This window comes from Cherax quadricarinatus, chromosome 28 (genome assembly GCF_038502225.1).
Source record: "Cherax quadricarinatus isolate ZL_2023a chromosome 28, ASM3850222v1, whole genome shotgun sequence".
Lineage (NCBI taxonomy): Eukaryota > Metazoa > Arthropoda > Malacostraca > Decapoda > Parastacidae > Cherax > Cherax quadricarinatus.
Window position 1 is genome coordinate 20234581 of NC_091319.1, and position 23311 is coordinate 20257891.

Below are 23311 nucleotides of genomic sequence, written 5' to 3' on the forward strand. Positions count from 1 at the left end.
TCACAGCTTCCCTATCTTCATCAACATTTAACAATTCCTCAAAATATTCCTTCCATCTTCCCAATACCTCTAACTCTCCATTTAATAACTCTCCTCTCCTATTTTTAACTGACAAATCCATTTGTTCTCTAGGCTTTCTTAACTTGTTAATCTCACTCCAAAACTTTTTCTTATTTTCAACAAAATTTGTTGATAACATCTCACCCACTCTCTCATTTGCTCTCTTTTTACATTGCTTCACCACTCTCTTAACTTCTCTCTTTTTCTCCATATACTCTTCCCTCCTTGCATCACTTCTACTTTGTAAAAACTTCTCATATGCTAACTTTTTCTCCCTTACTACTCTCTTTACATCATCATTCCACCAATCGCTCCTCTTCCCTCCTGCACCCACTTTCCTGTAACCACAAACTTCTGCTGAACACTCTAACACTACATTTTTAAACCTACCCCATACCTCTTCGACCCCATTGCCTATGCTCTCATTAGCCCATCTATCCTCCAATAGCTGTTTATATCTTACCCTAACTGCCTCCTCTTTTAGTTTATAAACCTTCACCTCTCTCTTCCCTGATGCTTCTATTCTCCTTGTATCCCATCTACCTTTTACTCTCAGTGTAGCTACAACTAGAAAGTGATCTGATATATCTGTGGCCCCTCTATAAACATGTACATCCTGAAGTCTACTCAACAGTCTTTTATCTACCAATACATAATCCAACAAACTACTGTCATTTCGCCCTACATCATATCGTGTATACTTATTTATCCTCTTTTTCTTAAAATATGTATTACCTATAACTAAACCCCTTTCTATACAAAGTTCAATCAAAGGGCTCCCATTATCATTTACACCTGGCACCCCAAACTTACCTACCACACCCTCTCTAAAAGTTTCTCCTACTTTAGCATTCAAGTCCCCTACCACAATTACTCTCTCACTTGGTTCAAAGGCTCCTATACATTCACTTAACATCTCCCAAAATCTCTCTCTCTCCTCTGCATTCCTCTCTTCTCCAGGTGCATACACGCTTATTATGACCCACTTCTCGCATCCAACCTTTACTTTAATCCACATAATTCTTGAATTTACACATTCATATTCTCTTTTCTCCTTCCATAACTGATCATTTAACATTACTGCTACCCCTTCCTTTGCTCTAACTCTCTCAGATACTCCAGATTTAATCCCATTTATTTCCCCCCACTGAAACTCTCCTACCCCCTTCAGCTTTGTTTCGCTTAGGGCCAGGACATCCAACTTCTTTTCATTCATAACATCAGCAATCATCTGTTTCTTGTCATCCGCACTACATCCACGCACATTTAAGCAACCCAGTTTTATAAAGTTTTTCTTCTTCTCTTTTTTAGTAATTGTATACAGGAGAAGGGGTTACTATAGATTATATATATATAGATTATATATATATAGATTATATATATATATATAGATTATATATATATATAATATATATATAGATTATATATATATATATAATATATATATATATATATATATATATATATATATATATATATATATATATATATATTATATATATATATATATATATATACAGAGAGACAGATTCTGGGAGATGTTAAGCAAGTGTGTTGGAACCTTTGAACCAAGTGAGAGAGTAATTGTGGTATGGGACCTAAATGCTAAAGTAGGAGAAGCATTTAGAGAGGGGTGTGGTAGGTAAGTTTGGGGTGTCAGGTGTAAATGATAATGAGGAGCCTTTGATTGAACTTTGTATAGCAAAGGGGTTTGGTTACAGGTAATACATATTTTAAGAAAGAAAGGATAAATTAGTATACAAGATATGATGCAGGCATAATAGTTTGTTGGCCTATGTACTGGGAAATAAAAGACTGTTGGGTAGACTTCAGGATGTGTATATTTATAGAGGGGCCATAGATATATCATCACTTTTTAGTTGAAGCTACAGTGAAAATAAAATGTAGATGGGATACAAGGAGAATGAAAGTAGCAAGTAAGACAGAGGTGAAGGTTTATAAACTAAAGAGGAGGCAGTTAGGGTAAGATATAAACAACTAATGGAGGATAGATGGCCTAGTGAGAGTAGGCAATGAGGTTGAAGATATATGGGGTAGGTTTAAGGATGTAGTGTTAGTGTGTTCAGCAGAAGTTTGTGGTTACAGGAAAGTGGATATGGGACAGAAGAAGAGTGACTGGTGGAATGATGAGGTAGAGAGAGTAGTAAGAGAGAAAAAGTTAGCATATGAGAGGTTTTTACAAAGTATGATATATAAGGAGGGAGGAATATATAGAGAGAAAAAGAGAGGTTAAGAGAGTGGTGAAGGAATGTAAAAGGAAAGCAAATAAGAGAGTGAGTGAGACGTTGCCAACAAATTTTGATGAAAATAAGAAAAGGCCTAGGGAACAAGTGGATTTGACAGTTAAAGATAGGAGAGGGAAGTTAGATGGAGAGTTGGAGGTATTGGGGAAAATGGAGGAATATTTTGAGGAACTGTTAAATGTTGTTGAGGATAGGGAAGCTGTGGTTTCATGTATTGGGCAGGGAGGAATAACATCTTGTAAGAGTGAGGAAGAGCCAGTTGTGAGTGTGGGGGAAGTGCATGAGGCAGTGGGTAGAATGAAAGGGGGTAAAGCAGCTGGGATTGATGGGATAAAGACAAATGCTAAAAGCATGGAATGTTTAGTTCTTCTATTTAATAAATGTATGGAAGAGGGTAAGGTACCTAGGGATTGGCAGAGAGCATGCAGAGTTCCTTTGTATAAAGGCAAAGGGGACAAAAGAGTATATAAATTATAGGGAAATAAGCCACTTGAGTATACCTAGTAAAGTGTACGATTGCATTATTATTGAAAGAATTAAGAGTAAGATGGAGAGCAAGATAGAGGACGAACAAGGCAGCTTTAGGAAGGGTAGGGAGTGTGTTAACCAAGTGTTTACAGTGAAACATAGGTGAACAGTATTAAGATAAGGGTAAAAAGGTTTATGTGGCATTTATGGATTTGGAAAGGCCATATGATAGGGTGGATAGGGGGGCCATGTGGCAGATGTTGCAAATGTAAGGAATAGGAGGTAGGTTACTGGAAGCAGTGAAGAGTTTTCACGAGGATAATGAGGCTCAGGTTAGAGTATTTAAGAGGGAGATTATTTCCCAGTAAAACTAGGTCTTAGACGGGTGTATGATGTTACCATGGTTATTCATTGTATTAATGGATGGGGGTTGTAAGAGAAGTGAATGCTTGGATGTTGGCAAGAGGCATGGGGTTAAAATATAAAGTATCTAACACAAAGTGGGAGTTGTCACAGTTGCTCTTTGCTGATGACACTGCTTTTGGGAGATTCTGAAGAGAAACTGCAAAGGCTGGTGGACAAGTTTGGTAGGGTATGGAAAAAAAGGAAATTAGGAGTGAATATAAGAGTAAGGTGATGAGGATAACAAAAAATTTAGGTAACCAAAGGCTGGATATCAGACTGGAGGGAGAGAGTATGGAGGAGGTAAATGTATTCAGACATTTGGGAGTGGACATGTCAGAAGATGGGTTTATGAAAGATGAGGTGAATCATAGAATTGATGAGGGGAAAAGGGTGAGTAGTGCACTGGGGAGTCAGTAGATAAAGAACATTATCCATGGAAGCAAAGAAGGGAATGTATGAGAGCACAGTCATACCAATGCTCCTATATGGGTGCAAAGCATGGGTGGTGAATGCTGCAACAAGAAGGCTGGAGGCAGTGATGTGTCTGAGGCCAATGTGTGGAGTGAATATAATGCAGAGAATCCATAGTTTGGAAATTAGGAGGTGTGGGGTTACTAAAAGTATTATCCAGAGGACTGAGGTGGTGTCGAGGTGGATCAGACATTTAGAGAGGATGGAACGAAATCAACTTCTAGAGCGTATAAATCTGTTGTGTAAGGATGGCAGGATAGGCATCGGCCTAGGAAAGGTTGGAGGGAGTAAAGGAGGTTTTGTGTGACAGGGGCTTGGACTTCCAGCAAGCATGCATGAGCATGTTTGATAGGAGTGGAGACAAATGGTTTTTAGGACTTGAGATGCTATTGGAGTGTGAACAGGGTAACATTTATGAAGGGATTCAGGGAAAACGGCAGGCCGGACTTGGGTTCTGGAGGTGGAAAGTACAGTGTCTGCACTCTGAAGGAGGGGTGTTAATGTTGCAGTTTTATAACTGTAGTATGAGCGGCCACTGGCAAAACAGCGACAGACTGAACAATGATGAAAAGTTTTTTTCTTCAGGTCACCCTGCCTTGGTGGGAAACGGTCGATGTGTTTATATATATATTATTGTGACCATGAACGAGTGGTATTGATTAATAACAACACTGCACTAGCCAAGGGCTTGAACCCATGCTGCTTTGGCCTGCCTCATGGTGGGCAGCATGCATTTTTGCCCACCATGAGGCAGGCCAAAGCAGCATGGGTTCGAGTCCTTGGCTAGTGCAGTGTTGTTATTGATTTATATATATATATATATATATATATATATATATATATATATATATATATATATATATATATATATATACATGTATATAAAAGTTAGCCGAGAATGCTGTAGTTTAGGTCAAAGTTTTTGAAATCCAACTATTACAAATATAACTGCTGTATCGCAAATTAGAAGTCTCACATGTTATGATTCACTTTTAAATAAATTTACTATCAAGAGACTTGTTACTACTGATCATTGCCTTACAGAGTTGAAATCGCCATGACTTCACTTACGACACTTACTAAGTATTTTGCAACTACTGTACACATTTTTCGATTAAATCAGTATAATTTATAAACAAGTTGTCAATATGAATGACAACTGAAATCTAAAACATTTACTTTATGAAATGAGTTGGTTATAATCCAACATTCCATCCACACGTGTCAAAATTTAAGCCTAAAAGGGATAAATGTGGTGGATTCGATTTCAAGACCCCTGAAGGGGTAGAAGAGGAAGTGGGCAGCGCCAACACTACCTTCCCACCAAAGCAAGTCACACTAGCCTAGCACGTTGCATACATTTCTAACATGGGCAAAAGTGTTGGGGGCACTCACCAAGGTGTGTGGGCATCTGGTTCTTCACATCCAGCATCGGGGAGGAGGGCGATGCTGACTGAGGCAGCGACAGTGGGTATCGCCACAGCAAGTCGGGACTGAACGGTAGCGTCATTCCCACACGGTTTATATCTGGAGTCAAGTTCAGCGGTGGCACCTTCATACTCTACAGAAAACGGCGCCTATAACCTGCAATGAAAGAAAATGGAAGTTAACGACAGAAAACGGGAGGGTAATTTTAGGAACAATTATATTATCGAAACTCTGGCAAACCCCTTAATTCACATGTACTATCAAAATATTGTACCCAGATTCAAGTCAATATCGATATGTATCTTGTGGAATGTTGAAATTTCAGACTTGAAAATATAAGAGCGCTGGATGAACGACAGTAAAATACTAGCCTCTTTTTAGAAAAAGGCGAGTCGTGGAAATCACGAGTCCCTTCACTTTGGTCACCAGTATACATGTTTTCCTTTAATACTTGGTCACCACAAGCACATGGATGCCTTAACTAGTGCGATACCGAAATCTCAGAAATATCATATAATCTGATGTGTAATCTCTATACAGCAAGAAAGAACAAAAAGGCACAATACCATTATTAAAATGCTAACATTTGTAATACTGGTGGCGATGTATGTCAGAGACAATTTAAATTGTTGTGTTAGACAAGATATTAAATTAGAAGCGTCAGCCACTGAATCTGTTTGGTTACAGCTTCTCGAGGGCCGAGAAAAACTAATTTTGGGTGTGATTTACAGGGCCCCAAATCTTGATAGGGAGTGCAGTAAACTTCTATGGGACGAAATTCGTAAGGCATCTACATACGAAAATGTTGTGCTAATGGGAGACTTCAACTATAGACAGATTGACTGGAGCAATTTGACAGGAAATTTAGAGTCGGGTGACTTTCTTGATACGATCCAGGATTGTTTTTTAAAACAGTTTGTGACAGAGCCAACTAGGGGAAATAACCTCCTTGACTTGGTTCTTGCCAGTAGGGAAACACTAATTAATAATCTTGAGGTTAATGATGAGCTTGGGGAGAGTGATCACAAATCACTCAGTTTTAACATATCATGGAATTCCCCTAATAATGGCAATCAAGTCTCCGTCCCTGACTTTCGCTTGGCTGATTTCATAGGACTGAAAAATTACTTAGGTGGGCTGAACTGGAATGACCTGACTAGGGGTCAGGTAGGTGGTGATGGTTGCCGATATGATGCTTTCCAGGGCATAGTGACTGGGACAATACACAAATAACTCGCACATAGGAGAGAGGAACTTACGACGGCGTTTTGGACCGAAACGTCATCGTAAACTCCTCTCCAGTGTGTGGGTTATTTATGTATTGTCTATATAGCAAGATAAGCAAAATTTAACTAACACAGTATAAGAAAAGGCAAATGAGACATTATTAAAATGCTAACATTTGTAATACTGGTGGTCAACTACCTCTGACCCCTGACATTCTAAGTAAGCACTAAGCTCCACAACCGGGTATACTGATGTGAAACTCATAATAAAGGTAACATACAAGGGGTTCAAGACACTCCATGCCTATTATTAAGTACACCGCCAGTCATCACAATGCACGCATGTATACTGATACCAGCTAATTAAGCCATGAAGATGCATCCCTCGCCTCTCCAGACTTGAACATTACATTTAAGGTAATTTCGTTACTGACGGTCAACCGTCAATTTAAAATAATTTAGGCTAAATCGAAGTAATCCAATCTGACCTAAAATGACTAATATTTAATTCTGTCCGTTGCTTGGATCGTTCAGATACTGACACACGAAAACATTAGAAAATGAACGGTGTATTTCGAGGATGACAAGCTTATAGCTAAATGTAATCGGTAAGCCAGAGGTCGTTCTGACGTGGCCTGCCACACAGCTAGAGCGCCAACAGACACCACATTCGCATTTGTGTCAGAAGACATATTTATCTTTAACAGCGCATATCAGCGGCTACTTTTTGCCACACCCGCACCCGTAGAATCATTTGCGCCACTAACACGTCTTGTTACAAAAACTCGCGCGAGGTGATTTTTCTTGACAAATACAATAACACTTAGGATGGATTGAAGAATAATGCAAGGGATAAGGTGAATCACGGAGACTCCTGTCTGGTATGACCAGACAGGAGTGAGGGCAGGGGAGGTGTTTGCGTTGCCTACCATAGCCACAACAGGTGCAGTAATCAGAGCGTGTGTCCTTCCTTTCCCAGCACACCTGTCATCTCCACCATCTCTCCACTGACACGCCCAAATCTTCACGCAGTTAAGATAGGAACAAATGAGCATTGCAATAACAGCACTGGCCTTTGCGAGGCAGATGCTGCCACTGCATTCTTCAGATTAAAGGTTTTCTAACATCTATCTGTTAAATGATTACCCGGTTAATGGTGCTGTTCGTCTCAGAGCGCAGTAAAAAGCAACCTTGAGGTGCACTGCTATAGACGGTGGAGTATTCCAGCACATGCTCACACTATCAGAGGGTCATACTAAAATATGGGCCACAAAAGATGAGAAAAAATAAATAAGATTATGAAAAAAAAAGTTGTAAGGAAGTCCAGGACAAATCCTAAAGTTTTCTAGAGTGTACAGGGCAGTTTTTAGGAAGAAGTTGAATTCACTCCAAACTAACTTCGTGCACTCTTAATGGCGATGAAATTCCAGTAACTGATAAAAATTCTCACTGATATTTTCATTTGATATTCCTATGAAGGCTTTCTAGAGTTTTCCTACTCTCGCAGCCCGGCCCTGGGCCAGGTTTGTCTGGTGTTTGCTTGGTCAACCAGGCTGTTACTGACAGTGGCCTGCTGGACAACATATCCATCACAGCGTAGTTGATCTGGCAATTGGCGGGGATACATGTTCAACTTCTTGAAAACTTCTACACTTGTTCTAGCAGTGTTTCTGATATCTTGTAGTAGTATTGAAACAACCTGGGCCAGCGAATATTGATACAATGTTCTCTTATTATGCCTACGATGCCCCTGTTTTTCATTGGGTTTATTTTACATTTTTCCCATATCTCTCCAGTATGTTCTTTTGGCAGTGTATAGATTTGTGACCAGGCCCTCAAAGCACGTTCCATGTAATATTATCATGTATCTCTCCTTTCCTCCCCTGAGTACATATTTACGACTCTAAAGAAACCACAAATGATTTGAAAAAGTGTCACCAACGGCACTTTTTTTTCCTTGTTTTGAAAGTTTTCATTATCCACCCTGTCATTTTCCTGGCTTTCGTGATATTTACTTTATGTTCTTCGAAATAAAGGTCCGCTGACATTACACCCAGATCTGTCACACGTTCCTTTCGCTCTATTTGTGATCTTGCATTTTGTCAAGTTTCTCTCGTGAGTTCTTCTTTCTTTCCATATGAGTGGTCGAGTTCAGTGAAGTCAGTGGTCACTAAAGGTCACGCAGCTACCTGTCCCGCAGACGCTACTCGGGAAATTAGTGTGCTGTCCCGCAGACGCTACTCGGGAAATTAGTGTGAAGTGTTATAGTGTCACCGTGGCTTGCTTCTGTAGTGTTTTAGAATCAGAGCTAAAAGTGTTACGGAAGGAGGTTCCATTTCTCAAGGAAGTAGGGAAACGTTTTTCAGTTCTCAAAGGCGAATTACAGTGTGGACGAGGAGAAAGGCGCAAATTAACCCCTCCACTAATAAAGTTAAGAATATTCTCATTGTCGGCGACTCAGTAAGTAAATGAGTGGCCCATGCTTTCTGTAACAGGCTGCATTTCCCTGGAGCTGGTGCTGGCGACAATCAACAGGTTAGATAATAGCTATCAAGTATGTGATGGGAACAAACTTCACAATTGGAGGAAATAATATTAGGAAAGGCAGGAGACAAGAGCTGTTTATGAAGTATAGAACAGTTGTAGATTTAATTAGATCCAAGGAGGGGAAAATCCCAATCATAAGTAGCATTTTGCCTAGATGAGGAGTGGGCAATGAATGGATGTCTAGGGCAATTGGTGTAAACTGCTGGCTAGACAAATACTGTATACAACCTGTAATCACATTAACAACTGGGATAAATTCTATAACAAATGTGTACATGCATGAGAGGGATGGTGTGCATCTCTCTAGGGTAGGATGATAATGTTAAATGGCTCTGTCGAGGGGGCAGTTGCGGGAATGTACAAGGCTTCAAACTGATAGAAAGTGAATGTACGAGTGTGAAAACAAAAGGTTCGCGGACACACAAGACATGGGGAACACTGCAGGAAGCCTACTGGCCCATGCTAGGAAAGTCCAGCTCACATCCAACTACACCAACTCGTGTACCTGTCCAACTTAGTTGTAGAACTATCCAACGTTTCGCTCACTTACAACTGTTACTAAACCAGTGCTTTCATATATCCTTTCCAAATCTAAATTTCTCCAACTTTAACTCACTGGTCCAAGTTCTGTCTTGGAAATTTTCAGACGCTATTTATATCCCATTTAATATAAAAACACGATAGTTCAGCATATAGTTACTAATTAAAGCATATAAATTAATCAACAGATAGTGTAGGGAAGAAAGTGACTAACTCGCTTATTAAGGTCTACTATACTGAAAGCATGAGAACTAGAAATACGATAAACGAACTGAGACTAATTACATGCGCAGGAAGCATAGATATTATTGCAATAACCCAGACTTGGTTCAATATGAAAGATATGCACATGCCTGCTGAATGTCATACACAAGGGTATTATTTCACACCGACAGAATCAACATGAAAGGAAGCAGTGGCGATATATATTTGGAGAAACTCTAAACTGTTATATTAGACACTTGAATTTATTTGGCTACAGTTTCTCAGGGAAAACTGACAGTTCTCAAACGGATTAAAACCAAACAAATCATCGGACTCTGACGAACTGATTTTAAGGGTTATAAAGGAATTTAAGGACGAACTTTGCAAACCATTGGCTAGTCATTTCAACAGATCACTACAAACGGGTACCACATCAGAAAAGTAGAAAACGGCAAATGTGATAATCATTTACAAGGTAGGAAGGAGATCGGTCATTAGCTACGAATTATAAACCAATTGTTAACAGTGTAATACTTGTGTAGTATTACATAAGTGATAGTACCATTTATAGGCATGATCCCTTGCTATGCTGACGTCACGGGCTCGGGAGCCCGTGACGTCAGCATAGCAAGGGATCATGACTAAGTGGTACTATCATTTATGTGATACTACACAAGCATTACACTGTTGACAGTCAGCCTAGCCTCCACTGTGGGAAACTTGATGGAATCAATAATTTCAAAAATATTTCAAAGCCACCTTGAAGGATAGAAATTCATCAACGAGTCTCGGCGTGGTTTTTCAAAGGCGTTCTTGCCTTACGAATTTACTTTTTCACTAAGGTATTCATGGAAGTAGAACATGATAATAAATACAAAACTGTGTATGTGCATTTCGGTAAGGCCTATGATAAGAGATTCATACAAGAGACTGTTGAAGCAGCGGCACACGATTTGAGGGGATTTTTTTTTCGCTGGATCGAGGCGTGGTTGACTGGTAAACAGAAACTTAACACAAATGGGGGGAAATCAGAATGGGGATGCCCTCTGTTGTTCAAAATATACTACATAGATGAGGGGGAATAAATAGCGACATAAGCAAGTTTTCCTATGACACTAACTTAGGTCGTCAAATAAATTCTGATGGCACGGCTGAAATTTAGTATCGGCATCGGTGGGGATTGGCTAATTTTGATGGTATGAGTATTGGCCTAAAATTGAGCATCAGTGTCTGGCAAAATTTTTGGTATCGTCCCATCCCTAGTTAGCAGCAATCTAATGCCAAGACAACAGTACATAAATATTTGAAATAAAGCTAATTTCATATCTAGTGTGTGAATATATATATATATATAAAACAGTAAGTGTCGGGGACCCAAGACTGTTCAACTGCCTCCCAGCATACATTAGGGGGATTACCAATAGCCCTCGGGCTATCTTCAAGAAGGCGCTGGAAAGGCACCTTAAGACAGTACCTGATCAGCCAGGCTGTGGTCCGTACGTCAGTCTACGTGCGGCCAGCAGTAACAGCCTGGTTGATCAGGCCCTGAATCACCGCGAGGCCTGATCACAGACGGGGGGCGCGGGGGCATTGATCCCGGAAACCCTCTCCAGGTATCCATGGTAAGGCCCTTAAGATATCGGTCATATTACAAGACAGGTAACAGTCGAGCAGTAAGCATGTAGCAGTAATTATTTGACAAGGATAGCCAAGGAGCGACAACAACTGACACGTCGATAATAAACGACAGCAACGAATACGTCGACAAGAAACACTGCTAGCCGTTACACAACTTTTTTTTAACAGGCATTAGGCAGACCATTTACTAGTGTTTCTTATACACAGGACCAGTGTTGTCTTACACTGGATATAACTCCCAGCAGGACTAACAGCTTTCTAGTACAGTTTTACCTGGATTCGACCAACAAGTCACCACCACACACAACTATTCTTACTGCAAGGTGCGCAGGGGCAGCTTTAGAGCAAGGGAACTTACTCAAACGTTTCTTTGTGCCAAGGAATCGAACCCGAGATTGCGATTGCGAGCCGAGTGCTCACACCAATGAGCATTACACGGCACCTCCCGCCGACACTGCTGACGTAATAATGTGGGGGCGAGACTTTCGACCAGTCACAGTAGAGGGCGAAGGGTACGAGAGAAACATTTTAGACCGACTTATCAACCCATCTAAAAGATGTCGCTAACGAGGAGAGAGGGGAAAGTGACGAGGGAGAGGGAGGTATAGGGGGAGGGAGGGGGGAGGGAAGAGATAGATATATAGATAAAGAGAGAGAGAGAGAGAGAGAGAGAGAGAGAGAGAGAGAGAGAGAGAGAGAGAGAGAGAGAGAGAGAGATTCCTATCAGCAATATGATAAAACGGTGGACACAGTAGAGAAAACGAACGATTTTAAGTGGAATTGCAGGACTGGATAAAGGGGAGTTTAGAGAAGCACTGACAGTCTGGCATTGGTAAAGATTACGACTTGTCTAGAAAAACTGTGTAGGGTAGACAACAAGCAGAGGGACAAGAGGGAGAGTTTAAGGGTGGAGGTGGGTGGGGAGGACGAAGAGGAAGCTAATGTAGGAGAGAGAAGGAAGGGAGGGGTGGGAAGGAGGGGGAGGATGCCGATGGCTGAACAAAGAGAGCTTCCTGTCTCTCCCAACTCCAGGCTCACGCCGCGAAACGGGTGAAATGCTCTCGTGTGGAAAGATTTCGTTTCCTACCTCAATATTCCCTGTGATTATTTTAATTGTTGCATCTGGGGAGTACACGCGTACTCTATGTTTACAATACGTATGTGAATTTTTAGCCAAACTCCTGTAGAATCCTCGAGTGTAAAAGAAAAGTACTTAAGAGCAGAAGAGTCAGCGCAAGATAACGAGAGCGATCAGGAGCCCAAGAGGCTGCAAGACCTCCCACCAGGAAGCTAGAGAACAAGAGTTATAGCTAGGGAGCTGTGTTGTAAGACTGATGAACACCGGGATGCAACATTAATACAGCATACATTTCGACTTGTCACCACGGGATAAACATATCCTGGGGAAGTGAGCAGAGACGAGGCGGCTGGAGCAGGCACAAGCAACAGGTGAACTAGACACGTGGGATGCTGCGCTTAAGGAACCTCCTACTGTTTACAGTGAACCAGTTTAACACTGTCAGTGCACACAAACCTCGTCTATAAGTAATTTTATTTAGGCACAGATACACATAAGGACAATTATCATACACAGTGTAAATTACTAGGATATCCCCCCAAAAAGTCTAAGTGATTTATTTCCATTGGGTCTTTACTTATTTCCACTGCCGATACCATGTACATATCAGGATGCTTTAGGCTTAAAGTCTGGTATTCCTCGATTTCATTCTAGACAAAAGATTATCGAGGAAAAATCAGCAGATACTATCGTAATATTTTTTCTTAAAGAAATACTTTTACCAAAATTACCTCCCCCTCCCCCCAACAACTACTCCCCCAAGAATCTTCTCGTCAGCTGTGCCCCAGGCCCGGATGCTGATCCTCCTCCCTCCCATCCTCCCCTTCCCTACCTCTGAAACCACGCCGGAGATGACCCCCGCCCTCCCCCCCCTAACCCACCTCACCATCCGCACAGAACATTCATTTTACTTTAGTGAGCATTGCCTGATAGGTTTACGAAGTTAAGAAAAGGTTGTGAGAAGCCTGGCGAGGAGCGTGGGTGTGAGCAGGATCAGTATGGGAACGGCAAGAAGCAAGGCGGGGCAGGTCAAGTTAGTCATTACCACCCTGGACACAGCCTGCCCAGAAAAACATGCGAATCTCCAACGTAGCCTGAAGCCAGGCGTTGCCAGGGCTGCTCCCTCCACCCGTCCACCCACCATTCTGGCCCTTAGCGACCCGTCTTACCTGCGGCTAAGGTGTAGGTATGTAAGAGAATAATGACGCACATCCGGTCTCTACCAATCTCAATCTCATCTCCTGCCACCTGAATACAAAGCCTCAACCCCACAGACAAACATTACTGCAAAATGACCCTTACGAAGCCTGGCATTAAGGCCAAGAATGTGATGATGCGGGTGTGGATGAAGAGCCCCGCAGGCCTTCGCCCAATACCCAGAAGATGACAGTCAGGTGGGGCATATGCCCGCATAAACACCTCCACAACTTTCGCCTTTATGACCGCACTCCCAAGACCTTTACATCCCCTGGCCTGGCCATCCACCTGTGACCTTTCCCAGTACAAAAGGAAGGGTGGAAAAGGCTTGAAGGAAGAGGGTGCACCGCAGGGCATAGGAGGGGCAGAGGAGGGAGCGGAGGGGGTAAGGTGGGTAGCGGACAGGTGAACAGGGTGTGGGAAAACTCTGTGCAGGAGAGTGGTGAACCTTAAACCTGGTCATTGTCACCCGGGCCGCCACCATCCACCCACCAGTAATTAACATGGTATTTGTTGTCTTTCAGGGCTCCATTTGCCCTGTGTGGTAAACTAGGCGGATGCCCTAGTTACGTCTCCAACCCCTCGCTCTTGTGCACAACCACCTTGCCTAATTCAAAATTCTGCAGTTCCTATACACCGCGTGCTGCCAGATTTGCAGAAACACCTGTACACAGATTTACAGATGCTGTTTCAGTGTACAGGCAGACAAAAAGATTTGAAGCACACGACCTGGATGTGCGTGCTCAGTCGTAGTATTCAGCTCACAACTCAAAGGACCCTGCTTAGAATCTCGAGCAAGTAGAGACATATCACATAAATAATTTAGAAAACCGACAAGTTGATGAATGAGACGTTTGTGTAACATTTGGGTATCTTCATTTTGGAAACTTATCAAGATTGATGGACTGAACACATCTCCAGGCTGAGGGACTGATTACTTCAAACTCCTCATCTTCCACCGTTCTCCTCTGTATTGGACTGATGAAGCCGCTGGATGGCGAAACATTTCCACAATAACGAGACAAGAGATAGCAAGCCAATGATGATTCTTTGTTTGTTCTCTCTAGGCTGGAATACTGCTGCACATTAACATTTCCATCCAAGGCAGGTGAAATCACATATCTAGAAAATGTACAGAGAACCTTTACTGCACATATAAGTTCCGTCAAACACTTTAACGACTGGGAACGCTTGGAAGCACTTAATTTATACTTACTGGAGAGCAGGTGATAGATACATCATAATCTACACTTGGAAAATCCTAGAGGGACTGGTCCCTAATCCACACACAGACGATGCAACATCCCCCTAATTAAAAGTAGGGGTGCCACTAGCACGATAAGAGATAACACAATAAGTGTTAGGGGGCTCAAGACTATTCAACTGCCTCCCAGCATACATAAAGGGGATTACCAATAGACCCTTGGCTGTCTTCAAAAAGGCACTGGACAGGCACCTAAAGTACCTGACCAGCCGGGCTGTGGTTCGTACGTTGGGTTGTGTGCGTCCAACAGTAACAACCTAGTTGATCAGGCCCTGATCCACTATGAGGCCTGATCACAGACCGGGCCGCGGGGGCGTTGACCCCTGAAACCCTCTCCAGGTATATGAAAGCAAAAGACTTGGCAAGCGGTGAAACATACCCCCAATGAAACGTAGGGACGCCATTAATACACTAAAAGAACACACAATAAGTATCCGGGGCCCAAGACTATTCAACAGTCTCCCACCAGGAATAAAGGGAATTACCAACAGACTCCTGGCTGCCTTCAAGAGAGAGCTGGACAGATACCTAAAAACAGTGCCAGAGCAGCCGGGCTGTGGTTCGTACGTTGGACCACGCGCGGCCAGCAATAACAGCCTAGTTGATCAGGCCCTGATCCATCGGGAGGCCTGGCCATGGACTGGGCTGCGGGGCGTTGATCCCCCTGAATACCCTCCAGGTAGGTAGACCCATATGTTTCAGGAGTGTCTCATTTATAAGGTAGGGATGTATGTGCAAGTCTTACATCTGCTACCCTTGTTTACCTACTAGCAAATAGTTTTGTGTGGGTCGCATTCTATGTGGGGAAGTCAACAGAAATAAATCACACTGTGGCTGAATTATCATATGCACTTAACAGGCCGGTAAACAAGAGGTGAGAGCATGAGGAGGAACAGGAGGGGGAGGAAAGGGAGGACACATTAAGGAGTTGGGTAGCATCGTGAGTGAGGCAGAGGGTAACTAGAAGCCTTGTGACCCGCACCACCACGGGGCCACATCCGGGGCTCTGTTTCACCCCCACACACTTGTTGACGCCACCCACCCAACACCATGAGGGGAGGGAGGGAAGGGCCAATAGGTGGCTAAGCTGGGAAGGGAGTGCCAAGGGATGGGTATTTTGGAAGATAACAACACTAGATACATCAGCAGTGTGGTGCTACCCTAATTATGAGTCACATAGGAGCAAAAGCTACCTAGAGAAGAGCACTAGGTAGCTTTAAAAATAGGTTGGATAGATACACGAGTAAGTGTAGTTGGATGAGAGTTGAAGCAGTCTTGCACTGGCCAGTAGGCCTACTGTTATGTAACGTTGAAATCCTGTTAGAGGGAAGGCTGGGATGGTAGGGATCCTACCTGGAGTCTACGTAGAGGGCATTCCGGGGATCAACGCCCCCGCGGCCCGGTCCACGACCAGGCCTCCCGGTGGACCAGGGCCTGATCAACGAGGCTGTTACTGATAGCAAAAGGAAGGGTAAGCTGAAGGATAAGCAAGGACATAGTGATAACCAAGGGGAGAGGGATAAGAGGGATAGCCAAGGGGAGAGGGATAAGAAGGATAGTCAAGGGGAAGGTAGGTTACAGAGATGACCAAAGGGGAGGGGCGGTAAAAGGATAAAACGATGGGTTGATCAAAGGATAACCAAGGGGAAGATGGGTTAAACGAGGATAACCAAGGGGAAGATGGGTTAAACGACGATAACCAAGGGGAGGGTTAGACGGACAGGTAAGTAAGGGGTGGAAAGTTTTGGGATGTGACAATGACTGTAAAGAGAGGGTGCGAGGGAAGCATAAGTGGTGGGGATGGGTGAAGATGAGAGAAGATAACTAGACAGTCATCACCGAACAAGAGTATATGAGGTGGGGAGAATAAGTCATCAGGGAGGGAAAGAGCAGAGGGGGAAACTGAGGGGATGTAGCAGAGGGGAGTGTAGCTGAGGGGAGACAGCGAGGGAGTGTAGCTGAGGGGAGACAGCGAGGGAGTGTAGCTGAGGGGAGACAGCGAGGGAGTGTAGCTGAGGGGAGACAGCGAGGGAATGTTGCTGAGGGGAGACAGCGAGGGTGTTGCTGAGGGGAGACAGTGAGGGAGTGTAACTGAGGGGAGACAGCGAGGGAATGTTGCTGAGGGGAGACAGCGAGGGAATGTTGCTGAGGGGAGACAGCGAGGGAATGTTGCTGAGGGGAGACAGCGAGGGAGTGTAGCTGAGGGGAGACAGCGAGGGAGTGTAGCTGAGGGGAGACAGTGAGGGTATAAGACAGCATTGGGCAGCTGTGGGAAGTTTAAAAATTTACATAACGCTGAGACCAAAAGGTCATTCAGTGCTGTACACTAAGATTTCTCTGATATGGACAAGTACCACACACACACACACACACACACACACACACACACACACACACACACACACACACACACACACACACACACACACACACACACACAAAAGCTAAAACCCACCAAGTAGGAGAAAAAATAACGAATACTGATAGTAAAACAATACTGTCACTATTAAAATTACCGTCTGGTAAAAAAAATAGTTAATACTAAAATTACTTTTATATCCACGAGATCCCTGCAGGCACCCTAGTGATAAAAAAAACAGCAAAATGATTTAAGCTGCGAAGTTAATAATTACTTTATAGCATGTCACAAAAATGGTGAGAGGGAGGGGGAGGGGGAGGGCAGGATCATCGGCAAACAGTTACAGTTGTGCTCCCTATCCTCAATCTAATGAGAATCATCTCAGTGATGTCACTTGTCAAGGACGAAGCGAGTGAATGAGTCATGGGGCAGTTGAAAGATGATTGGAGAACCAGTGACGAGACGTAGAAAGAAATAAGAGATAATGAAGAGAGAGGGGGAGGGGTACAAGAAAACGTCGGGAGAGGCACCAAGAAAAAGACACGAGGGAGAGGAACAAATATGGAGAATGGGAGGTAGAGGAGCAAGGAACGAGGATAGTGGGGAGAGTAATGATCAAAGGAAGAGAAATGAGGATGGAGCATTGAAGAGGAAAAGACGAGATAGTGGGAGATAAAACAAATGTGGGAAGAAAAGGGGTTGGAGAGAGAACAAAAGGAATGGATGAAGAAGCAAGTGAGAGAGGGGTGGGTGAAGGAGCGATGTAGGAAGGATCCAGGAAAAGGAGGGAGGGAGGGACGGAGATTGAGGGAAGGTGATGGATGAGAAAGCAAAAGGTTGAGTTGAGTCCTGGTGTTGCCTTCCCTCACAAACTAGCCGCCACACCCTTGACAAAGACACAGTAAGTGTCGGAGGCACTACGAGGGAGGGTGGTGGCGGTAGTAACAGAAGGGAAAGACGTCCTAGCTAGTAGTGATCTAAACCCAAGACAACAGCGCATAAATGTTAGCAATAAAGCCATAGAATTCAGTTCCTTCAGTTTTATGTATCTTTGGTAAGGCCTTATTTAAATTGTGCTCATCTCTTCTAGTCTCCACATTACAGAATGGACATAAATACACTAGAAAATATACAGAGAAAGATGAAGGTGATTCCTTGTACCAGAAATCTTTCCTACCTAGCTACCTATCCTCCAGGTAGGTAGGTAGGTATGAAGATAGGCTGAGGGAACTAAATTTGTAGTCTCTGGACAGGTGTAGCATTAGGGAGGGGAAGGGATGACTGGAGTGTACAAATGCAAATTCCGAATAGCGTGGACTTTAATAACGCATTGAAGATATCTAAGCAAGAAAGGACTAGCAGCAATGGATTTAAGCTGTACAAATTTTGATTTAGAAAGGATATGGGAAAGAACTAGTTTAGCCATAGTTGTGGATTTGCCCAACAAACTCCCGAGTAGTGTCACACAAGCGAGAACTTTGGGTAGCTTTAAAAAAATAGGCTGGAGAAGTACCAGAGTGGGTGTGACCTACCTAACAGCGGCTAGTAGGCCTACTGCGTTGCTCCTCTCTTCTTGTTGCATGCTGTCTACTATAATTATACACAAACTATAAACCATCACTTAAAACAAATTAACACACACACACAGATTAAGCAGTATTTTTTTTTATTTACATAGACTAGAACCGTTTGGTTAGTAAACACAAATATATTCCATTTCTAGCATTATCAAATTTATACTACCATAAAGAACATGCTACTTTCCCTACATAAATCACAAAGAAAGTAAGACTGAAGTACGTTTCACAATCCATTTCCACAAATCGTTCATTTTCATCGGCCATAAGTATTGACAAATTTAAACAAAAGAGGAAGTGTCCCCACCATTTATACTAAGAGATGCTGGACCTGTACCGCATGTCATCCTACTGGCAACAATCATACTGGTGAAATCTACCTGAAGTCAGTCCCAGAGATCATTGCCCCCGCGGGACGACCCCATAATTGGTTCCTGGCCTGATCGATCAAGCTGTTAGTGCCCGCCATCCGCAGTCTAACGTATGCATCAACCCAGCAGATCAGGAAATGTTTTGAGGAATCTGTAGAGTTCCCTACTGAAGACAATAAGGGTTTGTTCGCAATCCCCCTTATACACGAAGGGAGGGTGTTGAATGAGTACACAGAGAACTCATTGAGTTCTCTCTCTGTGTGTACTCATTGGTTCCCTGCTTTTTATTTGAGGTATCCTGTACCTTCTGCCAAGCTTGTGTTCACAAGTAGTAATTTCAGTGTGCAGGTTTGGAACCAATTCTTCCATTATCTTCCAGGTGTAGATTTTGATGCATCTTTCTCGCCTACGTCCTAAGAGGTAAAATTCTAGGGGCTTAAGCGCTCACAGTAATTTACGTGCTTGGCTAAGTTTATATGAGATGTGAAGGTTCTCTGAACATTTTTCAGCACAGCGATTTTGCCTGCCTTAAAGGGTGCCGTTAGCACACATCAGTATTCCAGCCTAGGGAGAACGAATGGCATCTCTTGTTTTGAAGGTTCTAGTAATCCAACCTATAATTTTTCTTGCAGATACGATAACATTGTTGTGCTCCTTAACGTTGCAGTAAATCTCCTTACATTATCACTCCCAATTCTCTCACATCTGACTTACATTTTACCGAGTGGTTTCAGTTTGGCTTGTACTCCATTTCCTCCATTCGTCTGCGATGTAATAACTGAAATCAAGTTTATCCACAATGAACATATTGTCAGGAGCTCTGTGTTTTGTATAAATGCCACCTTCATACAAGTTCTAACGAAAATCGTTTGCAAAAACTGGTACAGTACTATGATTTATGTCCCTGTCTCTGTCAGAAATTTGAACGAGGAAGAGAAGTAGGATAAGTACTGTGCCTTGAGGGACAGAACCTTCTATAGTAGCAGCCCATGATTTCACTGTTTAATATTACTGTGAGTCCTGTTTGTTAGGAAGTTAAAAATCCATCTGCCCACCTTCAGTCATTTCTTTCGCGCGCACTTTTGTGTACAATGAGGCCTGGTCACAGACCGGGCCGCGGGGGCGTTGACCCCCTGAACTCTCTCCAGGTAAACTCCAAGTAAGGATCAGACTATCAGGTGCTGGAAGGACCACCAGACTACTAGGTGTTGGAAGGACCACCATCACCAGACTACCAGGTGCTGAAAGGAATGCCACCAGACCACCAGGTGCTGAAAGGAATGCCACCAGACCACCAGGTGCTGTAAGGACCACTATTAGGCTATCAAGTGCCAGAGAAACCACTAGAGTACCAGGAGTCGGAAGGAAAACCACCAGGTTCTGGCAGGAACACCACCAGCCTACCAGGTGCTGGAAGGACCACCACCAGCCTACCAGGTTCTGGAAGGAACACCACTAGACTACCAGGTTCTGGAAGGAGCGCCACCAGACTACCAGGTTCTGTAAGGAACGCCACGAAACCACCAGGTGCTGTAAAGACCACCATCAGGCTACCAAGTGCCAGAACACCACTAGAGTACCAGGAGCTGGAAGGAAAACTACCAGATTACCAGGTTTTGAAAGGAAAACCGCCAGCCTACCAGGTGCTGGAAGGAACATCACCAGCCTACCAGGTACCGGAAGGAAAACCACCAGACTACCAAGTTCTGGAAGGAACGTCACCAGAGCACCAAGTGTTGGAAGGATCACCACCAAACTGCCTGGTGCTGGAAGGATCACCACCAGACTACTAGGTGCTGGAAGGATCACCACCAGGCTACCAGGTGCTGGAAGGATCACCAGATTACCAGGTGCTGGAAGGACCATCACCAGACTTCCAGGTGCTGGAAGGACCATCACCAGACTTCCAGGTGCTGGAAGGACCATCACCAGACTTCCAGGTGCTGGAAGGACCATCACCAGACTTCCAGGTGCTGGAAGGACCATCACCAGACTTCCAGGTGCTGGACCATCACCAGACCATCACCCGACTTCCAGGTGCTGGAAGGACCATCACCAGACTTCCAGGTGCTGGAAGGACCATCACCAGACTTCCAGGTGCTGGAAGGACCATCACCAGACTTCCAGGTGCTGGAAGGACCATCACCAGACTTCCAGGTGCTGGAAGGACCATCACCAGACTTCCAGGTGCTGGAAGGACCATCACCAGACTTCCAGGTGCTGGAAGGACCATCACCAGACTTCCAGGTGCTGGAAGGACCATCACCAGACTTCCAGGTGCTGGAAGGACCATCACCAGACTTCCAGGTGCTGGAAGGACCATCACCAGACTTCCAGGTGCTGGAAGGACCATCACCAGACTTCCAGGTGCTGGAAGTACCACCACCAGACTTTCAGGTGCTGGAAGGACCACCACCAGCCTACCAGGTGCTGGAAGAACACTACAAGACTTCCAGGTGCTGGAAGACCACCACCACAAGACTACCAGGTGCTGGAAGGAACACCGCCACAAGACTACCAGGTGCTGAAACATCACCAGATTACCAGGTGCTGAAACATCACCAGATTACCAGGTGCTGCAAAACCACCAGACTACCAGGTGCTGAAAGGGGAAAAAAGCTAGGTGGTGCTGGAATTTTAAGAAATGATTTGGTAAATGTGTAAGAACAAAGTTAGCAATAGCATCTTTGATCATTGTTTTAAATGGGTTAGATTAATGAATTACAATAATTGACTTAAATACAATTTGCCTCGTTTAAGCCAATAAGTCACCTGTATAATTGTATTCTCCCCCCCCCTCATTATATGAGAATGACATTCTAGCCAAGATGATGCGGGGAAAGTGGACGCCTCCACAACATCTCTTCCTCCCTTCTTCACCATGACATCTTCAACACTGCCGAGTGGCTCATGTCCATCCCATATTTCTTGTGGGAGGTCCGGCTGGGTGCCGGTCCGTCCGGCCCACCGTTAAAAGCACACACATTAGTGCTGGGCCAAGTTAGGAGGTCTCTCCGCCCGCCTCCTTCCCTATTCTCCCAGTCATTTCCGTGTTTGGCCTGTAGCCTTGAACGTCGCTCAATGAATCCTGGGAAGGTGAAGTAAGACCACACATTCCTGCTCCAGGCAAAAATCACTAAATATATATATATATATATATATATATATATATATATATATATATATATATATATATATATATATAATGTATATATAATGAATGCTTGATTTTAGTCTACTGTGCTGCGATTATCATCCAAATATATTCAAAAAGTATTTTGGAATTATTAGTTTGAATCCTTCGTATTAAGAACCAAAATGCAATTAATGATGAGCTTGACGAGTGGACACCGGGCGGGAATAAAAAGGGATTCGCATAATGGGCATCATGACAAGATAAATGAGCGTGTCAGTTGACTAGAACTCTTGTGTCTCAGCTTCACAGAAAGTGAACACAAACTATTGCCGAGTGTTACCCATGAATGGTGCCGCGGACTATCTATACAACTTAAAATACGAATATCTTAAATTTAGTCTGAGTTTTTGTATTTATGGTAACACCAGTCATAAATAATTTGGCCATATAATTAGAAAGTGCTGCCTAACTGCCGTCCTCATTCTGCAGTTACCCTTATATAATCCTGGTTTACATTTAAGCTTTTTACCGTACTACATATGACAATCTGACAGGTGTTTGTATGCAACAAATATCTATAAAAAATAATCTCTCAATATCTCCCCCTCTCTCTTTTATATAACACACACACACACACACACACACACACACACACACACACACACACACAAATAACCCGCACATAGAAAAGAGGAGCTTACGACGACGTTTTGGTCCGACTTGGACCATTTAGTCACAATATTATTATTATTATTATTATTATATATATATATATATATATATATATATATATATATATATATATATATATATATATATATTACAACGGTTCTTTAAAAAACGACAAGGTGGGAGAAAGACGTCTATTACCCATAGAGTTTTTCAATGGGAATACCTTATCTCAAGAGCCATCATAACAAACCTCAACTAGCCTGCTACACCAACATATATCCGGTATTACACATGAACCATTTAATGTTAGAAAGCTAACAAACTTTTTATCAATAAACAGAGACGTCCTACGCCTGCGCAGACATCAAGCAGTGCGGAGTCGTCTCATCACCCACATCTGTTCACA

The 23311-nt window shown here is 43.3% G+C and overlaps 1 protein-coding gene across 3 annotated transcripts in view; it reads right to left on the reverse strand.

Annotated features, from left to right (window-relative positions):
• The window catches only part of aop (anterior open), a 399666-nt gene that overhangs the window by 20601 nt on the left and 355754 nt on the right, over positions 1–23311 (reverse strand). For all 3 annotated transcript variants that reach the window (XM_070089453.1, XM_070089451.1, XM_070089452.1), the window contains one exon: positions 5064–5252. In XM_070089453.1, coding sequence (XP_069945554.1) covers positions 5064–5226 — 163 coding nt within the window. In that variant the 5' untranslated portion in view covers positions 5227–5252. The remainder of the gene's footprint in view (positions 1–5063; positions 5253–23311) is intronic.